General features: G+C 45.3%; 3 protein-coding genes across 5 annotated transcripts; all 3 read left to right on the forward strand.

The window, feature by feature from the left end:
* Positions 1-308: 308 nt before the first annotated feature.
* Positions 309-3,451, forward strand: LOC102623883 (phosphoinositide phospholipase C 4-like). Of its 2 annotated transcripts, none has more exons than XM_006488470.4 (9): positions 309-915; positions 1,068-1,264; positions 1,391-1,526; positions 1,621-1,863; positions 1,949-2,187; positions 2,274-2,391; positions 2,480-2,632; positions 2,713-2,799; positions 3,004-3,143. In XM_006488470.4, exons 1-9 carry the CDS (start codon positions 592-594, stop codon positions 3,007-3,009), a joined length of 1,503 nt encoding a protein of 500 aa, XP_006488533.2. In that variant the 5' UTR covers positions 309-591; the 3' UTR covers positions 3,010-3,143. The 2 variants fall into 2 exon arrangements, with proteins under 2 accessions (XP_006488533.2, XP_006488532.2); XM_006488469.4 differs by having other exon boundaries at positions 311-915; positions 3,000-3,451.
* Positions 3,452-3,831: 380 nt separating this feature from the next.
* On the forward strand, positions 3,832-7,074 carry LOC102624539 (phosphoinositide phospholipase C 2-like). 2 transcript variants are annotated; one of them, XM_006488472.4, is made up of 9 exons: positions 3,832-4,381; positions 4,477-4,673; positions 4,842-4,977; positions 5,065-5,307; positions 5,397-5,608; positions 5,870-5,987; positions 6,169-6,321; positions 6,437-6,523; positions 6,608-7,074. In XM_006488472.4, the coding sequence occupies exons 1-9, from the start codon at positions 4,079-4,081 to the stop codon at positions 6,902-6,904; spliced, it is 1,746 nt and encodes a 581-aa protein (XP_006488535.2). In that variant the 5' UTR covers positions 3,832-4,078; the 3' UTR covers positions 6,905-7,074. The 2 variants fall into 2 exon arrangements, with proteins under 2 accessions (XP_006488535.2, XP_006488536.2); XM_006488473.4 differs by having other exon boundaries at positions 5,400-5,608.
* Positions 7,075-9,844: 2,770 nt separating this feature from the next.
* On the forward strand, positions 9,845-11,130 carry LOC102620567 (uncharacterized). Its single transcript, XM_052432821.1, has 2 exons — positions 9,845-10,691; positions 10,779-11,130. Exons 1-2 carry the CDS (start codon positions 9,845-9,847, stop codon positions 10,949-10,951), a joined length of 1,020 nt encoding a protein of 339 aa, XP_052288781.1. The 3' UTR covers positions 10,952-11,130.
* The last annotated feature ends 8,898 nt before the right edge of the window (positions 11,131-20,028 follow it).

A 20,028-nucleotide genomic window follows, 5' to 3' on the forward strand; every position in this document is an offset into this window, starting at 1 on the left:
CAAGTTTCAACCCATCTATCAATATCACCTTTTAATAAATGCAGAACAGGCTGGTATATATCAAGGTCTATTATGGCAATAAAAGGGCAAATATTCTGTTTCCACTGTAACCTCACATTCTAACAAGAGTTGATCACTTGATCTCTTTAAAAGGAATATGTTCTTTGCTTAAATTTTCTTTTCTTTTTAATCAAGCATCGAGAATCCTCCAACACACACACATAAAGGAACAAGAATTTATTCTGTAAGACCACTTAATACGACTAAATTTGAGGCACAATATTGACATTTAAGCAATGCAGCACAGCAGCTTTCGGACGGCGGGCATGGGAACCAAATAATTAAAAAAAAAAAAAACAAGCTTATCTGAAGTAAGACGAGTATAAAAGTAGAGAAGCAGAGAAGCTGATTGACACAAATCATTCTTCATTGTACTCACTAAACTAATGTACAATTGATTACGAAATAGACTTCGAAACATCACAAGAAAACTGAGAGTAAGATATATGATATAGTTTTGCCTAAGATACAATGCATTTCTTGATATAAGGGCCAGAAAGATTCAACGTTAATAGATTTTGTAAGAAAGAGATGGGTAGTTATCTATTGTGTGGGTTGCCGGCATGCTTTACCAGGAAGCATAAGGTGGCTGAGGCAGGGCCACCAGCGGATGTGAAGGAGATGTTCAAGAAATATGCCGAAGGTGGCACCCATATGACGGTGGAGCAGCTGTGGCAGTTCTTGGCTGAAGTTCAAGGCCACGGTGGCGTGTCGATTGAAGATGCAGAGCAGATTGTGGATCAGGTCTTGCAACGGTGGCATCACATTGCGAGGTTCACAAGGCGCTCTCTTACTGTCGAAGATTTTCACCATTACTTGTTCTCCACAGATCTTAACCCTCCTCTTGGAAATCAGGTATGACCGTTTCTTGGTATTTCAGTCTTTCCCATAACTAGTTATAGCCAGAAGAATATAAGTAGAGAACAATCCACTATCAGAAATGTTGCTATTTCAACACCTAAACACAAGAAAAGCTCACACTTGACATGTTTTCATGTTACTTTCAGGTTTACCAAGATATGACAGCTCCTTTATCTCATTATTTCATTTATACCGGCCATAATTCGTATTTGATTGGAAACCAATTCAGTAGCGACTGCAGTGATGTTCCAATAACAAAGGCACTGAAGAGAGGCGTAAGAGTGATAGAGCTCGATTTGTGGCCAAATTCTGCAAAAGATGATGTGCTGGTTCTTCATGGAAGGTATGCAGCTTAAGCCAAAAATCCAGACTCTGTAATCCCATGCCTCAATAGCTTGTAATGGGATGGTTTGTTCCTTTTTTTTTTTTCCATCCTCCAATTTTGATTTAATTGTGCATTTGAATGTAGGACCTTAACAACTCCCGTGGAACTAATTAAGTGCTTGAGAGCCATTAAAGAAAATGCTTTTTCTGCATCTCCATACCCTGTCATATTAACTTTTGAGGACCACTTAAACCCGCATCTGCAGGCTAAAGTAGCTCAGGTACTTAAATATTTTCCATATGCAATTTACCCTTCACAGCTACGTTTTTTGGTTTCATTTTCAATTTATTTGATCTGAACGCATGTGTTTGTAGATGATTACTCAAACATTTGGAGCGATGCTATACTCTCCTGAATCTGAATGTCTGAAAGAATTTCCTTCACCAGAAGAATTGAAGTATCGGATAATCATATCTACTAAACCTCCAAAGGAGCGCCGTGAAAAAAAAGGTATTAATAATAGAAAAGATATTTCAGCAAAGGGAAAAATTTCAACAGAAGACGTACTAGGGAAGGAGCCACCAGACCTTACAGCTAATCAAGCAGATGATGAGAGGGTAAGCTGTGAAATTCATTTCATTTTCCTGTTCACTGGCATCATTTCTTCGGTTGTTTTACAGACTTGATTCTTTGTACTTGCAGAGTGATTATGATACAAGTGAACACAATCAATGTGACGAAGATAACACTGAAGCCTGTGATCGTGCAACTCGTGCATCAGGAGCGTTAGCGTACAAGCGTCTAATCGCCATTCATAATGGAAAACTGAAGGGTTGCCTGAAGGAGGAACTGAATCTTCAACTTGAAAAAGTTAGGCGTATAAGTTTGAGTGAACAGAAGTTCGAAAAAGCTGCTGTATCCTATGGAACAGATGTTGTGAGGTAATTGTTAACTTTTATTAAGAGGTTGATATATGTATGTCTATTTTAGTTAATTTCTGTGTTGACTAACGAATTTTAATGCTTAGATTCACCCAGAAAAATATTTTGAGAATATACCCCAAGCAAACTCGGGTTAACTCCTCAAATTACAAGCCAATGATTGGTTGGATACATGGAGCTCAAATGGTTGCACTTAACATGCAGGTTTTTCAATATACCCTTTTGCAGTACGACTGTGTATTACTGCTAGTGTCTTTTTAGTTTGAGAATCGGTCTCTTTGGTTCTTGGCAGGGATACGGGAAATCTCTTTGGCTGATGCATGGGATGTTTCGAGCTAATGCAGGCTGTGGGTATGTGAAAAAGCCTAACTTTTTGCTGAAAGAAGGTCCAGATGATCAGGTTTTCGATCCCAAAGAAAAATTGCCTGTGAAGAAAACTTTGAAAGTAAGTGTGCTTTCAGATAAAAATATAAATTAGTCGCTCCACTTCTCCCTTTTCTCACCGCTGATTATGCCTATTTATAGGTGAAAGCTTATATGGGAGATGGATGGTATTTGGATTTTAAACAAATGAACTGCAAATTTTGGTCTCCACCACAATTCTACACCAGGGTAAGTTGGTCGTAGTGACGGTGCTGTAGATTTTAACTTTGTGCTTGCTGATGTTTCTTAAGTTCATGTTTATTTCAACCATTGTGTGACTTAATGTGAACGGTTTAATTATCAAGAATCTTCAAATATTGGGATTAACGACTTTATTTGCATCCCAACCCAAGAATATTCTTATACTTACCTGCCAATCTATGATGTAGGTAGGCATAGCGGGAGTGCCAGCCGATAAGAAAATGAAGAGCACAAAGAAAAAGGTGGACAATTGGACTCCTGTCTGGGACGACGAATTCACATTTCCACTGACTATTCCTGAACTGGCTTTGCTTCGAGTTGAAGTTCGCAAGTACAGCATGCCTGAAAAAGATGAGTTTGCTGGCCAAACTTGCTTGCCCGTGTTTCAACTGAGACCAGGTATCCATGCAGTTCCCCTGTTTGATCGCAAGGGAGAAGAGCTCGGATCAGCAAGACTTCTTATGCGCTTTGAGTTTTACGAAGCAGATGTTTTGCCCTAAACATCCAATTGAATTAATTTTTTATATAGAGCCTGTAGTATTTTCCCACTCGACTGTAGAGCTGCTATCTTAATCAATTGTAACTTGTAAGAAGAGCCAAGTCTTTGATCTATATCAAGTTCATAAAACCTGTTGCATCATTGTCCATAAACTCTCATCAAGAATTAGCGTGTCTGATTTCCTCATCATAAAAATGTAAGAAAGAAGCTACCTCATGTCTAATATCATTCCTGCCACAATGATACAGATTTGACATAGAATCATGTTAAACAATTTGAAAGCACTTAGTAATATGAAGTGGAAAAATACAAGAAACAATAATGCATCATCAGATGAAAGATTCTGAAAAATAAATGAAAGTCTCCCTGTATGGCTGCGAATACAAAAAGTGAAGAGAATATGAGGCTAGAAAACAATGGATGACTGCATTTTACAGCTTGGCTATTCGCAATAGATATTCTTAGCCCACATTTGCTGCCATAAAGAATCCTTCACAGTTCAAAACAAAGGGAAGCAATCTCTTTCCTCTTTACTAAGAAAATGTTTGCGAAAAAGATGGAATTACTACCGCAAACAAGGCTTGGGATGTATACTTTCCAGCTTCCTTGTGGTGAATGTTTGAGCACAAATTCTCACCTTGAGGAGACGCCATTCTTTGACATTGATGTGCTGAATAAATACCTTTCATATGCATCTCTTCATGTACAACTAGTTAATTACAAAGAAAAGAAACAACAGCATCTGCGAGCTAGGTTCTCTGTGTAACAATGTCGAAGCAGGCTTTCCAAATCTGCTTCTTCTTCAAGAGAATATTCAAGCTCAGGGTGGCAGAACCTCCAGAAGAAATCAAGCAACTCTTTGATCAGTTCTCAGAAAATGGCACCATGAGTGTTGACAACTTGCTGAAGTTTATGATTGACTATCAAAAAGAGGAGACTGCCAAGAAAGAAGATGCACAAGAAATCTTCAATAGTCTCAAGCACCTCAACATCTTCCAGCGAAAAGGACTCCATTTCGATGCCTTCTTTCGATATCTCTATGGTGACCATAATCTTCCAATCCCTAATAAGGTAGTCACATATCTATTCAACTTTTTCTTTTTTCTGATTATTTTTCAAAATGATAGTGATTGTACATTATTTTTTTATTTATAACTCATGCCTAGGTGCACCACGATATGGATTCTCCGTTGGCACATTATTTCTTATACACAGGCCATAACTCATACTTAACTGGAAATCAACTCAGCAGCGACAGCAGCAGTAAACCAATTATAAAGGCTCTGAGGAGGGGAGTCAGAGTAATTGAACTGGATTTGTGGCCAAATTCGGAGAAAAATGATGTAGAAGTTTGCCATGGAGGGTATAGACATTAATTTGTTTTCCTCTTAATAGTTTATTTAATGACTAAACCAGATTTACTTCTCTTGCAAAGCTATCTTAATAATTGGAATTGACTCGCTGGCTCCATCAATTACCTTGATGCAAATAATAGTGCTTGGAAGTGATAAAATTTTACAAACAATTGTAGGACACTGACTGCTCCGGTAGATCTCAACAAATGCTTGCACGCAATTAGGGACAATGCGTTTGATGCTTCTGAATATCCTGTTGTTATAACTTTTGAAGACCATTTACCTCCAAACCTTCAGGATAAAGTGGCCAAGGTGAGCACATAACTAGTATCATGAAATTCTGTTGCCTTTCTTTAACATGTACAACCTCTCTTGACTGGACGTTTTATTTGTTTGTAGATGGTGACAAAAACATTTGGAACTATGCTATATCGCCCTGAATCAGAAAATCTAGAGGAATTTCCTTCACCAAATTCATTGAAGAGAAAGATTCTGATTTCAACCAAACCCCCAAAAGAGTACCTTCAAACTCAGGATTCAAAGGGAAAAGGGAACGCGCAAATGTTGAAAACTTCATCAAAGAAAGAAGTTGCTCAGACTGAGAGGTTATATTCCAGGACTGGATCTGATACAATCGATGAGGTGCATGCAAATTAAATTTTCTTGCTTCAATTACTTAATGAAACAATCATTGTCTAGCCTATTTAGTTAAACCTTTCTTGTCTGAGCAGCAGGGCCAGGTAGATGAAGGAGAATTGATTGAAGAAGAAGATGAGGAGAACGCTGTTCCTGAGTATACGAACTTGATTGCCATTCATGCAACGAAGCTGAAAGATGGACTAGCAAAGGTGCTTGGCAGTGATCAGAGCAAAGCTAAACGTCTTAGCATGAGTGAGCAACAGCTTGAAAATGCTATAAATATACACGGATCTGAAATTGTCAGGTATATATAAATGTAATTAATTTTCAGAGTTTTCTCGAATGAATATTTTTCCAAGAGATGAAACTTCACTAACTTTTTCCGCCTCTTGCGTGATGAGCCGATAAAAATTTTATGCTCTGCAGGCGCAGAAATGTTTGCAGGGCATAAGAAATGTCAATTACACCAAACATGTTTTCATACTATAATGAACCATCTACATTGTGTTTTACGGTATTAACAATCAAAATTATTGAATTCTTTTTTTTTTTTTTTCCTCTTCAGATTCACTCAGAGGAATTTGTTGAGGATATATCCTAAGGGGACACGCATCCTATCAACTAACTACGATCCCCATGTTGGGTGGGGGTATGGAGCTCAAATGGTCGCATTTAATATGCAGGTTAGACTACTGATCAGTGTACAAAGAGGGTTCTGTTTTTGAAAACATTTTTGGTTGCTTTAACACATTGCCCGTAAACAAGATGCCAGTTATTAGATGATTAGTCAAGACATGAAAGCAATAATTTTTAATCCAAATCACACAGGTTTCCTAAAATATATGGCTCTTTGTTTATTGATAGGGAACTGGAAAGTACCTTTGGATTATGCAAGGAATGTTTAGAGCCAATGGTGGCTGCGGTTATGTGAAAAAACCCGAGTTTCTACTAAAAGATGGTCTACAGAGTGATGTTTTTTATCCCAATGAACCTTCGCACGTTCAAACACATTTGAAGGTAGATGAAAATAGGCAGTACTCTTAAGCATCCTTACTTTATTTCTTCTTTGTCTTTTATTATTATTATTATTTTCTAATACCGCTGAATCTTCAACTTCACTTCCCTGTTACAGGTTAAAATCTACCAGGGTGAAGGCTGGCATTTAGATTTTGGCCGCACAGCTTTTGATCAGTGTTCTCCACCAGATTTCTTTATAAAAGTAATATGCTGAATTGATTATGGGGCCACTATGTCTGCATTGTTTCCATATCGGGGGCTAATTGACTAATTTACATGTACGCAGCTTGGAATTGCCGGAGTACCAGCCGATAGAGATAAAAGGGAAAAATCACGAGTAGTTGTGGATCAATGGGCACCGGTGTGGAATGAGGAGTTTACTTTCCCTCTTGCCGTTCCTGAACTGGCAGTGCTTCGCATTGAAGTCTTCGATTATGACCAGGCCAAAAAAAATGACTTTGCAGGCCAAACATGTTTGCCAGTTTCAGAATTGAAAAGTGGGATCAGAGCAGTTCCATTACATAATGGAAAGGGAGCCCAATACAGGCATACCAGGCTTCTTATGAGATTTCAATTTGACTGATCGCATGAATGGTTTTTTATATCCTTGATTTTACTATTCTGATTATATGTTACAAATAAACCCAACCGACTGGCAGTATTGCCTTACTGCATTTAATTTGAATATAAGGCAAACTTGCAACCTCAAAGCAGTGCATATTAAAATTTCTAAATGAAGAGCATTTCCAAGTTTGTCTATACGAATGCTGTATATATCAAGTGTTGATGCCGAAAAATGACCTCAACAGCTGAAATTGTTTCGGGTGGAAAATTAATACGAACCAAGCTTGAATATTGATATGAACTTCAAGTGTGCAACCTGAAAACCATAGAAACCGGTCAGGACTCGCCCGTGGGGGTTCCGGCGAGAACCCTCCAATGCTTAAGATAGATTAGGAGTACATGAAATAGTTGACTGGAAGGGAAATAACTCAAGCCAAATAACACAAAAAAAAAAGATGAAATAACATAAATGTTCCCTCCCCCCCCTCAATGGAAGATTAATTTTCTTTTTTTATTCCCCCCCCCCCCCCTCCCGTAGTGTCCATTATTTTCTTTAATACCCCTCATGAGACAAATAGTTTTATTCCCCTTAAAAGTCGCTCATCTTCCCAGCATGGGTAGTTGGCTCACATGGAATAACTGAACCCAACATCAAGACATAGAGGATTCCTAATTTCGATACCTCATTTCTAAATTTGAATTCAAGTAGTTATTTTATTCTGATCAAAGAAAGGAGTGCCAGCTGGTGACATTAGCAGTGGGTTCCAATTATTGAGCGAACTACTGTATAGCCGTTGACATTAGCAATGGGTTACAATTATGTTAGACATTCTAGAAAATTAATTGTACAGGAGTATACCAATATAATTTTTGTTATACATTGATTTTATCCTTTTAAGTTGACCTCTTTGTTTTTTTAAGATGTCTTTGTTCGCATTAGCAATGTAGCTTGATATGTTGACAACTAAATAAACTCTTAACATGAATAAGTAAACATTAAACACCTTCAGATCGATAGTAGACCTATGACTTTTTTAAGAATGAACACAGATACTCACTTTTAATTTGGATAACCATGGTCATGCGACTCCTCCGTTACTCTTTCTGCAATACTGATTTCACCATGATGTAAAATTATAAATCTCAATAAATAAACTAATAAAGTCCATTAGTATAATTTATTGACCAATATAAATGAAAAACATTAGCAAAAAAGGATTTGTGTCCATTCTAAATATAGCAATGGGCACTGCGCCCTGCGGGTTTGTCATTACCAAATCTGCACCTGTCCAAAATTTAAATTATCAAATTCATCAACAACCCGCTGTGAGCTTTAATTTCTTTTTTAAGAAAACTTGCCCGTTATGGATTTTGATAATTACTAAATCCGCAATAGAACCCGACAAATTTTATGTAGGTTCCCACATTTAAAATCATAAAATGTCAAAAAATACTTTTAATAAAACCTAAAAATTTAAATTATATAAATCAGTATGTAAATTTATAACAATAATCTAAAATTTCACATAAAATGTTTAATTCTAAATTTAATCGTCGTAAATAGAAAATTAAAATTTTAACATCAATCTAAAAAAAAATACAGGTCCAACATCAATTCTTATATTTAAGTATAAAATACACAAGTCTGTCAAACTACAAAAGTACTTTCAATTAAAAACAAAAAACAAAAATTGATATATAAAAGTGTTGATGCGGGATTCCGGTTCTCCTCGTTCTACGACCAGGATTTCTGCTCGATCAACTTCTTCACGACCAGAAGGTCTTCTCGTGAGGCTTCTTCTCCAGAGGTTCCTGCGCACACAGACAAGTCAGAGTACGCCGGTTGTTTTTCCCGGCGCAAACCCTCCGACGCTCAAGTCAGATATGAAGGTTCGGGGAACGCTCGCCACAGATCTTATGGCTTTTTCGTAGTTTTCTCTTCTTTTGAATTTCTTTTTTAATCTCAAAAATGTCAACCCTCTTACCTTCGTTGGCTACCTTTTTATAGGCCTCCCCTGAATCCCAGTCTTCCGCTTTTTTCGAGACGGTATGGGACTCTGACTGCTGCGTTATGGGCAAACGCGGGATCTTGCGTGTTACGCCACGGTTCTGGGGAAAGCGTGGCTGTCGTGGTTCTGTGAGATCTTGCGTGTTACGCCACGGTTCTGGGGAAAGCGTGGCTGTCGTGGTTCTGTGAGATCTTGCGTGTTACGCCACGGTTCTGGGGAAAGCGTGGCTGTCGTGCCTAGATTCTCGGGCTGGGGAGCCTGTCTTGCCAACTGCCGTCGACCGGGTCTCCTCGCCTCTCGACCTCGAGCCGGAATGGCCTTATGCCTCTTACAGGAAATTGGCCTCGCGGATGACGTGCTCGTGGATGAGCAGGCTATTTCTGCTCCTGTTCCCCCGCGCACCAGGCTTTTACGGGACATACCGGTTCGCAGAACTCTGCCATCAGATATCTGCTCACCATGCCTGGTCTCGTCGACGTATTTCTCCCAAACACCGGTCCCCCAGTTTCTGGTGTTGGGTAATGTAGTGGATCAGCAGTAGAAACTCGTTAGTACTCGCTCGCGTGGGATTGGAAAAGGCTGCCCAGAGTCATGTCGCATTTAATTGCGGACGAGGTGACGTGGCAGAAATCCCCCCCTCCATTTGAATTTCAAACCGACGGTTATGAGACCCTCGGGATTCGGCGCCGTTAAATGCTGCCAACCCAAGAGTCCGCCCTCATTAGGAAAACCAAATCCTCTCGAACGGCATATTCATCATTCACTCCGTCTCCGTCTCTGTCTCTCCGGCAAAGAAGTTCCGGCATAAAAGGCCTCCATCTCTGACTTTCACCGACTGAACCATTACTTCAGGTATTTCTTCTATCTCCTTGGTCTCGGATAGTTATAGATAATTTCTCTTCTCTTCTGTTTGGGTAGTAGTTGGTGGTGTTGTGGTTAGAGCTTAGGGAATGTCGAAGGGTAAGGAGAAAGTCGTTGAGATTGATGACGACGAACTAAGTTTCCTGCCCGGTCTGCTCACTGATCCTGCTTTTGACCCCGGGATCCCCTTAGAACCCATCCGATTTAGAGTCGGGACTAGTGCTAGGAGGATGTCCCCCCAAACAACTTCCACGAGCGGAAGCAATGGCGAGGAGGGACCTTCTGACTCTGAGGACACCTTAAGTGAGAATGGGGAAGGTGACTCTGGTGAGGTGTCTCCATCTGGAACATCACGACCAGAAGAACGGGGTACAGTAGGAGGCAGAGCCTTGTCGTGCGATTATGCCATTGATTACATGACGTGCACGACCTTGTTTGATGAGCTCAATGACCTCCGGCTTAGGTATAGCATTCCTGGTGAGATACCTCTCAAGGTCCCAGGAAAGAAGGATGCTCCCAACCGGCCTCCTAGGGGATACGTTACCCTGTTTCTAGAGAGCTTTAAGTACGGGCTGAGGTGTCCCTTGCAACCCTACTTTGCCCGGATACTTAACGGGCTAAATCTAGCTCCTGGTCAGCTGAATCCCAACGGGTGGAGAGTGCTCTCTGGTCTGTTCATCTTGTGGGACAGATGTTGCCAAAGCGAGCCCACGGTTGATGAGGTGAAGCACCTGTACCAGCTAAAGAGCAGCCCCAAAGATGCCGGCTGGTACTACTTCCAATCTAGCACCAAGAGCCGGAAACCCATAACCGATCTTCCGACCGGTGGTGGTGGGGCTTGGAAGAGGAAATTCTTTTTTGCTGGGGGTCCTTGGGGTCAAGTTGCACAAATAGACGGGAAGGATTGTCGCGTCCCACCCCGTTTCACGGTCCCAGGTTGCCTGCTCGCTCTAGATGTCTTGCATCCATAATTGTTCTTGCTTTATTGGCTTGTCTCTAACCAAGTGTCTGTTTGTGTTGTAGTTTCTTGGGGTGTCCACTTCCCGCTTGAACCTGACCAGCTCAAACGGGTCGAGGCTGTACTAGCCAATTCCTGCTCGAGCCGAGAATTGTTAACTACATACAACTTGCTCGAGTCTCGCTTGATACTTCCTGGCCATAGGATGGAGGACGCAGTGATTGGGGCTCTGACCTGAAAACGTTCCCGACCTCCAACCACGAAGAGGGACCAGAGTAAGGATGCCCCTGCTGCAAAGCGGGCCAACATCGTGCAGCAGGTCCCACCCTTGAAGATTTTACCTCCTGCTCCTGTAAAAGTCGGGGAAGCTAGTGGAGCAGCCACATGTCCTGCTTCCTCTTCTCCTCCTGTCGGGCCTCGATCTCGCTTTCCTGACAGCCGAGCTGAACACCTGGTCCCGTACCTGAATGAGTTAACTAAACTCGTGAGCAAGAAGGACCTGGAGGACTTTGATGGCCGCACCTTGGGTGAGCTGGTGGGGGCCATGCAGCATAGCGCTTTCCACCTCAGCTGCATGACCACCTATTACAAGGCTAAGGTTGGCCGCTACGACCGGAAGATGAAGGAGGATATTCAATCGGCGACGACCAGAGCTGACGTTGCCGAGAAGAAAGCAGGGGAGCTGAATCTCGAGAATCTGAAGCTGATAGAGCAAGAATCACTTGCTCAAGCAAAAGCCATTTCCCTCGAGGAGGAGCTTACCAAGGTCAAGGAGGATCTGCAAAGGCAGAAGGCTACGTATGAGGCTCAGCTCGAATCCCTCCGCGACTCCCACCGAGCTCAGGTCGAGAACTTGGAGAGGGAGGCTGACCACCAGTACGACCAGGGACTTCGGCATTCCTATCGTTGCATCATGGCCGTCCTTGGGAAGCAACACCCTGATCTGAAGATGGACGACCTTGCAGCTGGTGTTGCTCAACATATGGACGAGGAGGCGGCCAAGGAAGATGCCGACGGGGTAGAGCCGATCGTGGTCGAGGAGGACGACTCTCCTCCTCGTGCAGTCCCTGCTGATGTCGGCGAGGCGAGCACCCCCCCAGACGCAACTGGTGATACCCCTCCTGCACCTGTGGAGGTTCAGCCAACCGATGCTGGCGGGCTTACTGATCCACCATCCTCTTGATATATCTCTTGTATTGTAATGAACAATGCTCATGAAGATTATCCCCTCTGTTAGTTATTAACAAATTAATAAAAGTGGTTTTTGATTACTTTCTTGTGTTGTAAGTGTGAATTAATTTTCGGTTGAGAATCTGCTTGTCTTTGTCTGGACGAGCAGGTTCTGGCTTGGCTCATGGTTTTGCCCCAAGCCTTTGGGGATTCTTTAATGCCTGGGATTCGGCTCGCCTTCGCGCGGTCGAGCAGATCCTGGCACGCTTGGCTTCTGCCACGCCCTCAAACAGGCTTTGAGACTTTGTAGAGCCTTTGCATGCCTCGAATTCTTCGAGGATTGGGATTCTGCTCGCCTTCTCGTGGCCGAGCAGATCCTGGCGTGCTTGGCTTCTGTCTCGCCATAAGACAGGCTTTGAGACTGGGTGAGCCTTTGCATGCCTTGGATAATTTCTTCAAAGCTTGGGATTCTGCTCGCCTCCTCGTGGCCGAGCAGATCCTGGCATGCTTGGCTTCTGTCTCGCCATAAGACAAGCTTTGAGACTTGATGAGCCTTTGCATGCCTTGGATAATTTCTTCAAAGCTTGGGATTCTGCTAGCCTTCTCGTGGCCGAGCAGATCCTGGCATGCTTGGCTTCTGTCTCGCCATAAGACAGGCTTTGAGACTTGATGAGCCTTTGCATGCCTTGGATAATTTCTTCAAAGCTTGGGATTCTGCTAGCCTTCTCGTGGCCGAGCAGATCCTGGCATGCTTGGCTTCTGTCTCGCCATAAGACAGGCTTTGAGACTTGATGAGTCTTTGCATGCCTTGGATAATTTCTTCAAAGCTTGGGATTCTGCTAGCCTTCTCGTGGCCGAGCAGATCCTGGCATGCTTGGCTTCTGTCTCGCCATAAGACAGGCTTTGAGACTTGATAAGCCTTTGCATGCCTTGGATAATTTCTTCAAAGCTTGGGATTCTGCTAGCCTTCTCGTGGCCGAGCAGATCCTGGCATGCTTGGCTTCTGTCTCGCCATAAGACAGGCTTTGAGACTTGATGAGCCTTTGCATGCCTTGGATTCTTCGAGGATTGGGATTCTGCTCGCCTTCTCGTGGCCGAGCAGATCCTGGCATGCTTGGCTTCTGTCTCGCCATAAGACAGGCTTTGAGACTTGATGAGCCTTTGCATGCCTTGGATAACTTCCTCGGTTTCGAGCGAAAGAAATTCCTCGACGTTCTATTAATGGCCGGATTCGGCTTACATGAAATTGTTTGGACATAAAGCGTGAAAGATAAACGATAATGAGCATGAGCAAAAATAGCTTTCAAATGTCAACAAGTCTCACTGGAAGTATTTTCGGAGGTGTGCTGCGTTCCATGGGCGTTTCACCTCATGGCCGTCCGTGCGAACCAGCTTGTAAGCTCCGGGTCCCGCTATCTGCTTGACTCTATATGGCCCTTCCCAATTCGGTTCCAGCACTCCTTGAGTCGAATCTTTGGTGCTCTGATTCACTCTTCTCAGTACCCAGTCTCCGACCCCGAATTGCCGTATGTTCACCTTCTGGTTATAATACCGAGCAACCCTCTGTTGGTAAATGACTGATCGCTCGGCTGCTTGCTCCCTCCTTTCCGTTAGCAGATCAAGATTCAAACACATCTGCTCGTCGTTCTCCTGCTCATTGAAATGACCTGTCCTGTGTGTGGTCGTCCCTATCTCAGCCGGCACGACCGCTTCATGTCCGAAAGCCAAAGCGAACGGTGTCTCCCCAGTTGCGGTCTTGTGGGTTGTTCTGTATGCCCATAGCACACCTGACAGCTCGTCAACCCACGCACCCTTTTTTGCTCCAAGCCTGGTTTTCAAAAGTCTCTTGATGGTCTTGTTGGCTGCTTCTACTTGTCCATTCGATTGAGGGTGAGCAGGTGAGCAATACTTCAGCTCTATCCCGAGGTTCTGGCAGAACTCCCTGAAGCTGTGATTATCGAACTGCCTGCCGTTATCCGTTACCAAGGCATAAGGGATCCCGTATCGACAGACCAGGTTTCTCCACACGAAGTCTGTTGTTTTCTTCTCTGTGATCCTGCTAAGGGCTTCTACCTCTATCCACTTCGTGAAGTAATCTATAGCAACTATTGCATGTGTTGCAGCTCCTCGTGCCTTTGGCAATGGGCCGATCAGATCAATTCCCCATTGAGCAAATAGCCAGGGGGAGGTCATGGAGGTGAGCTTCTCTGGTGGTTGGTTAGAGAAATTTACAAAACTCTGGCAGCTTACACAACTCCTGGTCTTCTCTTGCGCATCCTGGTGCATTGTCGGCCAGAAATATCCATGCCTTAGAACTTTGTGGGCCAGGGATCTCCCGCCAGAATGATTTCCGCAAATTCCTTCATGTACTTCTCTCAATACGTAATCCGCGTTGTCCTCATCCAGACACCGAAGGAACGGTAGTGTATATCCTCGCCGATACAGTACCCCATCAATCATCGTGTATCTCGAGGCCTGGGCTCTAGTCTTGCGAGCTTGCAGCTTATCTGGTGGTAATACCTCGTCTCTAAGGTACGAAACTATCGGGTCCCTCCACGAGCGTTTTTGTTCTATCCGCAACACCCCCAAATTCTGATCGATACTTGGGCTGGACTTCACCTCCAGAGGGACCGACTTTGGCATTTTTGGGTCGGCTACTGCTGCCATCCTAGTCAAAATGTCTGCTCGACTATTCTGCTCCCTGGGGATTTGTATCACCTCCACGGTTTCGAACTTCCCCATCATCTGCCTGACTATCTTCAGGTACTACTCCATCTTCTCCTCTCTTGGTTGGAATCTTTCACTGACATGATTCGCAACCAGCTGGGAATCAGTTCTGATCTTAACTCTGTCTGCTTTCACGGCCTTAGCCAATTCCAGACCTGCTATCAAGGTTTCATACTCTGCTTGGTTATTCGTGGCTGCAAATTCCAACTTTACAGCATAAGAGATCTCCTCCCCCTCGGGGCCTTCCAAGACAATCCCTGCTCCTGAACCCCGCTCCCCTGATGACCCATCCACAGACACCTGCCATACTTGAGTTTCGTCATTGCCTATAACCGCATCTTGTTGATCTAAGCATACTTCGGGCTCTGTGAATTCAGCTACGAAATCGGCCATTGCCTGGGCTTTTGTCGCTGCGCGGGGTTTATAGTCTATGTCGAACTCGCTCAGCTCTACAGCCCACTTGACGAGCCGACCAGAGGCATCTGGCTTGTGCAGAGTCTGACGCAATGGCTGGTTTGTTATTACCGAGACCGGGAATGCTTGAAAATATGGCCTCAACTTCCGCCCAGCAACCACAAGGGCAAGTGCCCATTTCTCCAACGGCGGGTATCTGGTCTCAGCGTCGAGCAGGGCCTTGCTGGTGTAGTATATCGGATACTGAACTCCTTCTTCCTCTCTCACCAGAACAGAACTGGCGGCCCGATCCGATATCGCCAAATACAGATATAACTTGTCCCCATCCCTTGGTGTGGACAGCAGCGGAGCTTGCTGCAAGTATTGCTTCAAGTTCCGGAAGGCTTCCTCGCATTCTGGGGTCCATTCTGTTTTCTTTCCCCTCCTTATCACTTGAAAGAATGGCTGACACTTATCCGTAGCCTTGGATATGAATCTGCTCAACGCCGCCAACCTCCCCGTGAGGCTCTGCATCTCCTTCAGGTTACGAGGAGACGTCATTTGCACAATCGCCTGGATTTTCTCGGGATTTGCTTCAATCCCCCTATGGCTCACCATGAACCCAAGGAATTTCCCCGACTCGACCCCAAAAGCACACTTCTCCGGGTTGAGCTTCATCTTATACTTCCTCAAAAGCTCGAATGTCTCCTCGAGGTGTCTGACATGTTCCTTCGGGATTTTGGACTTGGTGATCATGTCATCCACGTACACCTCCATGGTTTTCCCAATCAACAGCTTAAAGACTTTGTTCACCAACCTTTGATAGGTGGCCCCAGTATTTTTGAGACCGAACGGCATTACCCTGTAACAGAACAAACCTTAGTTAGTGATGAAAGCCGTGCTCTCCTCATCCTGCTCGTACATGGGGATCTGGTTGTATCCCGAGAACGCGTCCATGAAGCTAAGCAGACCATGTCCAGCCGTTGAATCTACTAGCTGATTGATCTTTGGTAAAGGGAAGCTGTCTTTTGGGCACGCCTTATTGAGGTCTGTGAAATCCACACACATCTTCCACTTGCCGTTTGCCTTCTTTACCAGCACCACATTCGATATCCACTCAGGGTAACTGACTTCCCGAATGAACCCTGCTGTCAAGAGCTTCTCCACCTCGCCATTTATAGCCTCATACCTCTCCTGGTTGAAGCACCTCCTCTTCTGCCTTACTGCCCGGGCACCTTTCTTTATTGCCAGCTTATGACATGCTACTTCAGGGTCAATCCCTGGCATGTCTTCATGTGTCCAAGCGAATACATCAGCATGAGCCTGTAAGCATCTCACCAACTCCCGCTTTTGCTCTCCCTTAAGTCTCGACCCGATTCTGATCGTCTTTCCCGGGTTCTCTGATCTCAGGCTTACTGTTTCCAGATCCTCTACAGGTTCTTGTCGGCCCTTCTTATTTTCCACTCGGGTATCGAGGGATGTTATCTGCAGTGCTTCCCTTGCTGCCGAGGAGTAGCAGCTTCTTGTGATCCTCTGGTCTCCTCGTACCACTCCTACTACCTCATTCACCCGGTACTTCAGAGCCAGATAATGGTTGGACAACACCGCTTTGCTCATCCTTAAAAATGACCGACCTAAGATCATCTGGTAAGGACTTTCTTCATCAACTACGACAAAGTCCAGTATCATTGTTCTTTCTGTTGGGGAGCTCCCAATTGTGATAGGCAGCTCGACCACGCCCAGAGGGACCAGCTTCCCTCCTCCGAACCCCTTCAAGGAGGTATTGGTGTATTCCAACTTCCGGTCGGCTATTCTCATCTCTTCCAGGGTTGACTTAAATAACACATCAACTGAGCTCCCCGTATCAATCAGTATCCGATCAAACTTCTTGCTAGCGACAGTAGCCTTGATGACTAAAGCATCCTCGTGGGGGTATAAAATTCCTTCCTCATCCTCATCCGTCCACATGATCGGCACTTGCCTGACCCTTGCTCGTTTGGCTGCTGGGGTGCTGAAGAGTACCTATTTACTGGTCATGGCGTACCTAGCATAATTTTTTCTCGATCTGTTGGAATCTCCGGCCAATGTCGGGCCCCCAGCTATCATCCTTACTGCGGGCTGCTCGCGCCTCAAGTTTCTACCACTCTGCTCCCCTTCACCTGTTGTGGCCACCATCGGGAAGGTCCCATCTATAAACTCGTCCAGGTACCGATTTCTCACCAAATCTTCGACCTGGGTCTTGAGGTCTCTACACTCTGCTGTGGTATGGCCATGAGTGCCATGGAACTTACAATAACGTCCTCTATCCCTCCTGTTGGGTAGCTTTGTTATTGGTGTAGGGAGGTGCAGCAGCCCTCGATCCTTTATGGCCTCGTACACCTCATCCAGGGACATCTTCAAGGAAGTGTACCGCCCATAGTTCGGGTTCTGGTCGATCAGGTGCACTGCTCTTTCTTTGTTTGCCCCGCTCTGAGTTGGGGGCGGTGGAAGTACTTCTGGTCTGCTCGCTCTGCTATCGCGGGGAAGACCACCAGATGCCGAATCATGCCTTCTCCAAGGCTCCCTAGCTGGGGAACGAGGAGGTTGCGCCCTGCTGCGCTGATACTGTGACGGCCTTTGATGAGGCTGGCAAGCAGTTACCCGACCTCCTGCTCCACCTCCGGAGGCCTGGTGGTCCCTCCTCCTGATCGGCCCATTCCCCGGTAATGCTTTCTTCTCTTTCCTCCCCAACCCTTCTAACTGGTCTGTCTTAATCCGTGCAGCCTTCTCCTCTTCAATCTCGATGTCTCTCTTAGCCTGTTCGTATGCGGTTGCATACGTTTGAATCGCTGGGCTTCTCAAATTGTACCACAGCCTTCCTATCTTCACCCCTTCCTTCAATCCCCTTAACGCCTGGGGGTGGTTGAAGGCTCCCAAGTCGAGGACAGCCCGATGAAACCTCTTGATGAATTCCCGAAGGGTTTCTTGCTCCCCCTGTTTCATGCTTTTCAGCTCCATCATGTCATCTTCCGGTGCCATTGCCCCACTGAACTGCTCCGCGAATTCCTGGCACATCTGCTCGAAGGTTTTAATGCTGCCCCGAGGAAGTTTCCTGTACCATTCTCGTGCACGTCCCTCAAGGGAGAGTGGGAACACCCTACACCTTTGGGATTGAGATAATCCATGTACCCCGGTTATGTCGTTGAAGCGCTCTATGTGCACCAGCGGATCAGTTCTTCCCGAGTATCTGAGGTCTGGGAGGCGGAAATCTCTCGGAATAACTGCCCTCGTGACCTCTGCTGCGAGCGGTGATTCTCCGTCCAGCATTATCCTCCAACCAGGGGCTCTGTTCCTTCCTTGCATGTCGTCAATTATCTGCGCTAGTCTGCGCACTTCCTCCTCCAGCTGCACTGCACGACCAGGGTCACGTGCTGCAACTTGATCCCGCTCTTGCCCTACATCATGCACGTGTTGCCTCAACTCTGTTTCCTCTGCATTCACCACCCCGTCGTCCTCGTCACCAGTCTGTCTTGCCGGGGACTGCTCTCTTTCCCTATGAAATTCTCCCCGCAGAGGTACGTTACCCCTCTCATCACCAAATCTCCCGGTGGTTTGACTTCTCTCCGCACTATCGGGACCTGGTGCCACTCCACCGCCTCTCACCCTTCCCTCTTGGGTTACCCCTCGCTCGCTCCGCAGCTCATGCAGGATGGTTGTCAAGGTTTCCATCTGCTTTTCCATCCGTTCCATCCGGTCGAACATGACTTTTTCCCGTGCCTCACTGACTATCTCCCTCAGCGTCACGGAATCGTTAAGCCTCCTATCACCCCCTTGTGCACTACTTCCTCCTGTCTCCATCGCTTTTCACTTGCTTCACCCCTCTCCTTGCTATCAACAGAAGCTTTTTGCTCTTTCCCCACAGACGGCGCCAAAATGTTGATGCGGGATTCCGGTTCTCCTCGTTCTACGACCAGGATTTCTGCCCGATCAACTTCTTCACGACCAGAAGGTCTTCTCGTGAGGCTTCTTCTCCAGAGGTTCCTGCGCACACAGACAAGTCAGAGTACGCCGATTGTTTTTCCCGGCGCAAACCCTCCGACGCTCAAGTCAGATATGAAGGTTCGGGGAACGCTCGCCACAGATCTTATGGCTTTTTCGTAGTTTTCTCTTCTTTTGAATTTCTTTTTTAATCTCAAAAATGCCAACCCTCTTACCTTCGTTGGCTACCTTTTTATAGGCCTCCCCTGAATCCCAGTCTTCCGCTTTTTTCGAGACGGTATGGGACTCTGACTGCTGCGTTATGGGCAAACGCGGGATCTTGCGTGTTACGCCACGGTTCTGGAGAAAGCGTGGCTGTCGTGGTTCTGTGAGATCTTGCGTGTTACGCCACGGTTCTGGGGAAAGCGTGGCTGTCGTGGTTCTGTGAGATCTTGCGTGTTACGCCACGGTTCTGGGGAAAGCGTGGCTGTCGTGGTTCTGTGAGATCTTGCGTGTTACGCCACGGTTCTGGGGAAAGCGTGGCTGTCGTGCCTAGATTCTCGGGCTGGGGAGCCTGTCTTGCCAACTGCCGTCGACCGGGTCTCCTCGCCTCTCGACCTCGAGCCGGAATGGCCTTATGCCTCTTACAGGAAATTGGCCTCGCGGATGACGTGCTCGTGGATGAGCAGGCTATTTCTGCTCCTGTTCCCCCGCGCACCAGGCTTTTACGGGACATACCGATTCGCAGAACTCTGCCATCAGATATCTGCTCACCATGCCTGGTCTTGTCGACGTATTTCTCCCAAACAAAAAGTAACAACACAATTATACAAATGTATCACCACTGCACCAACAACAATTATCATCTTATATTCGCATTCAACACAACCTCCAAGAATTAAAAATCTTCATTTCATTCGCAACGATTAAATTAAGCGGGTTTATGGATACCATTGCCGTTGCTCATCTATTCTTGTGGCATCACGGGTGTATACATTTGTAGGCAAAGTCTAACCGAGCCCATCTCGCGAGTATTTTATTGTTACATTTGAAAATGAATTATGTTCT

Source organism: Citrus sinensis, chromosome 8 (assembly GCF_022201045.2).
Source record: "Citrus sinensis cultivar Valencia sweet orange chromosome 8, DVS_A1.0, whole genome shotgun sequence".
Classification (NCBI taxonomy): domain Eukaryota; kingdom Viridiplantae; phylum Streptophyta; class Magnoliopsida; order Sapindales; family Rutaceae; genus Citrus; species Citrus sinensis.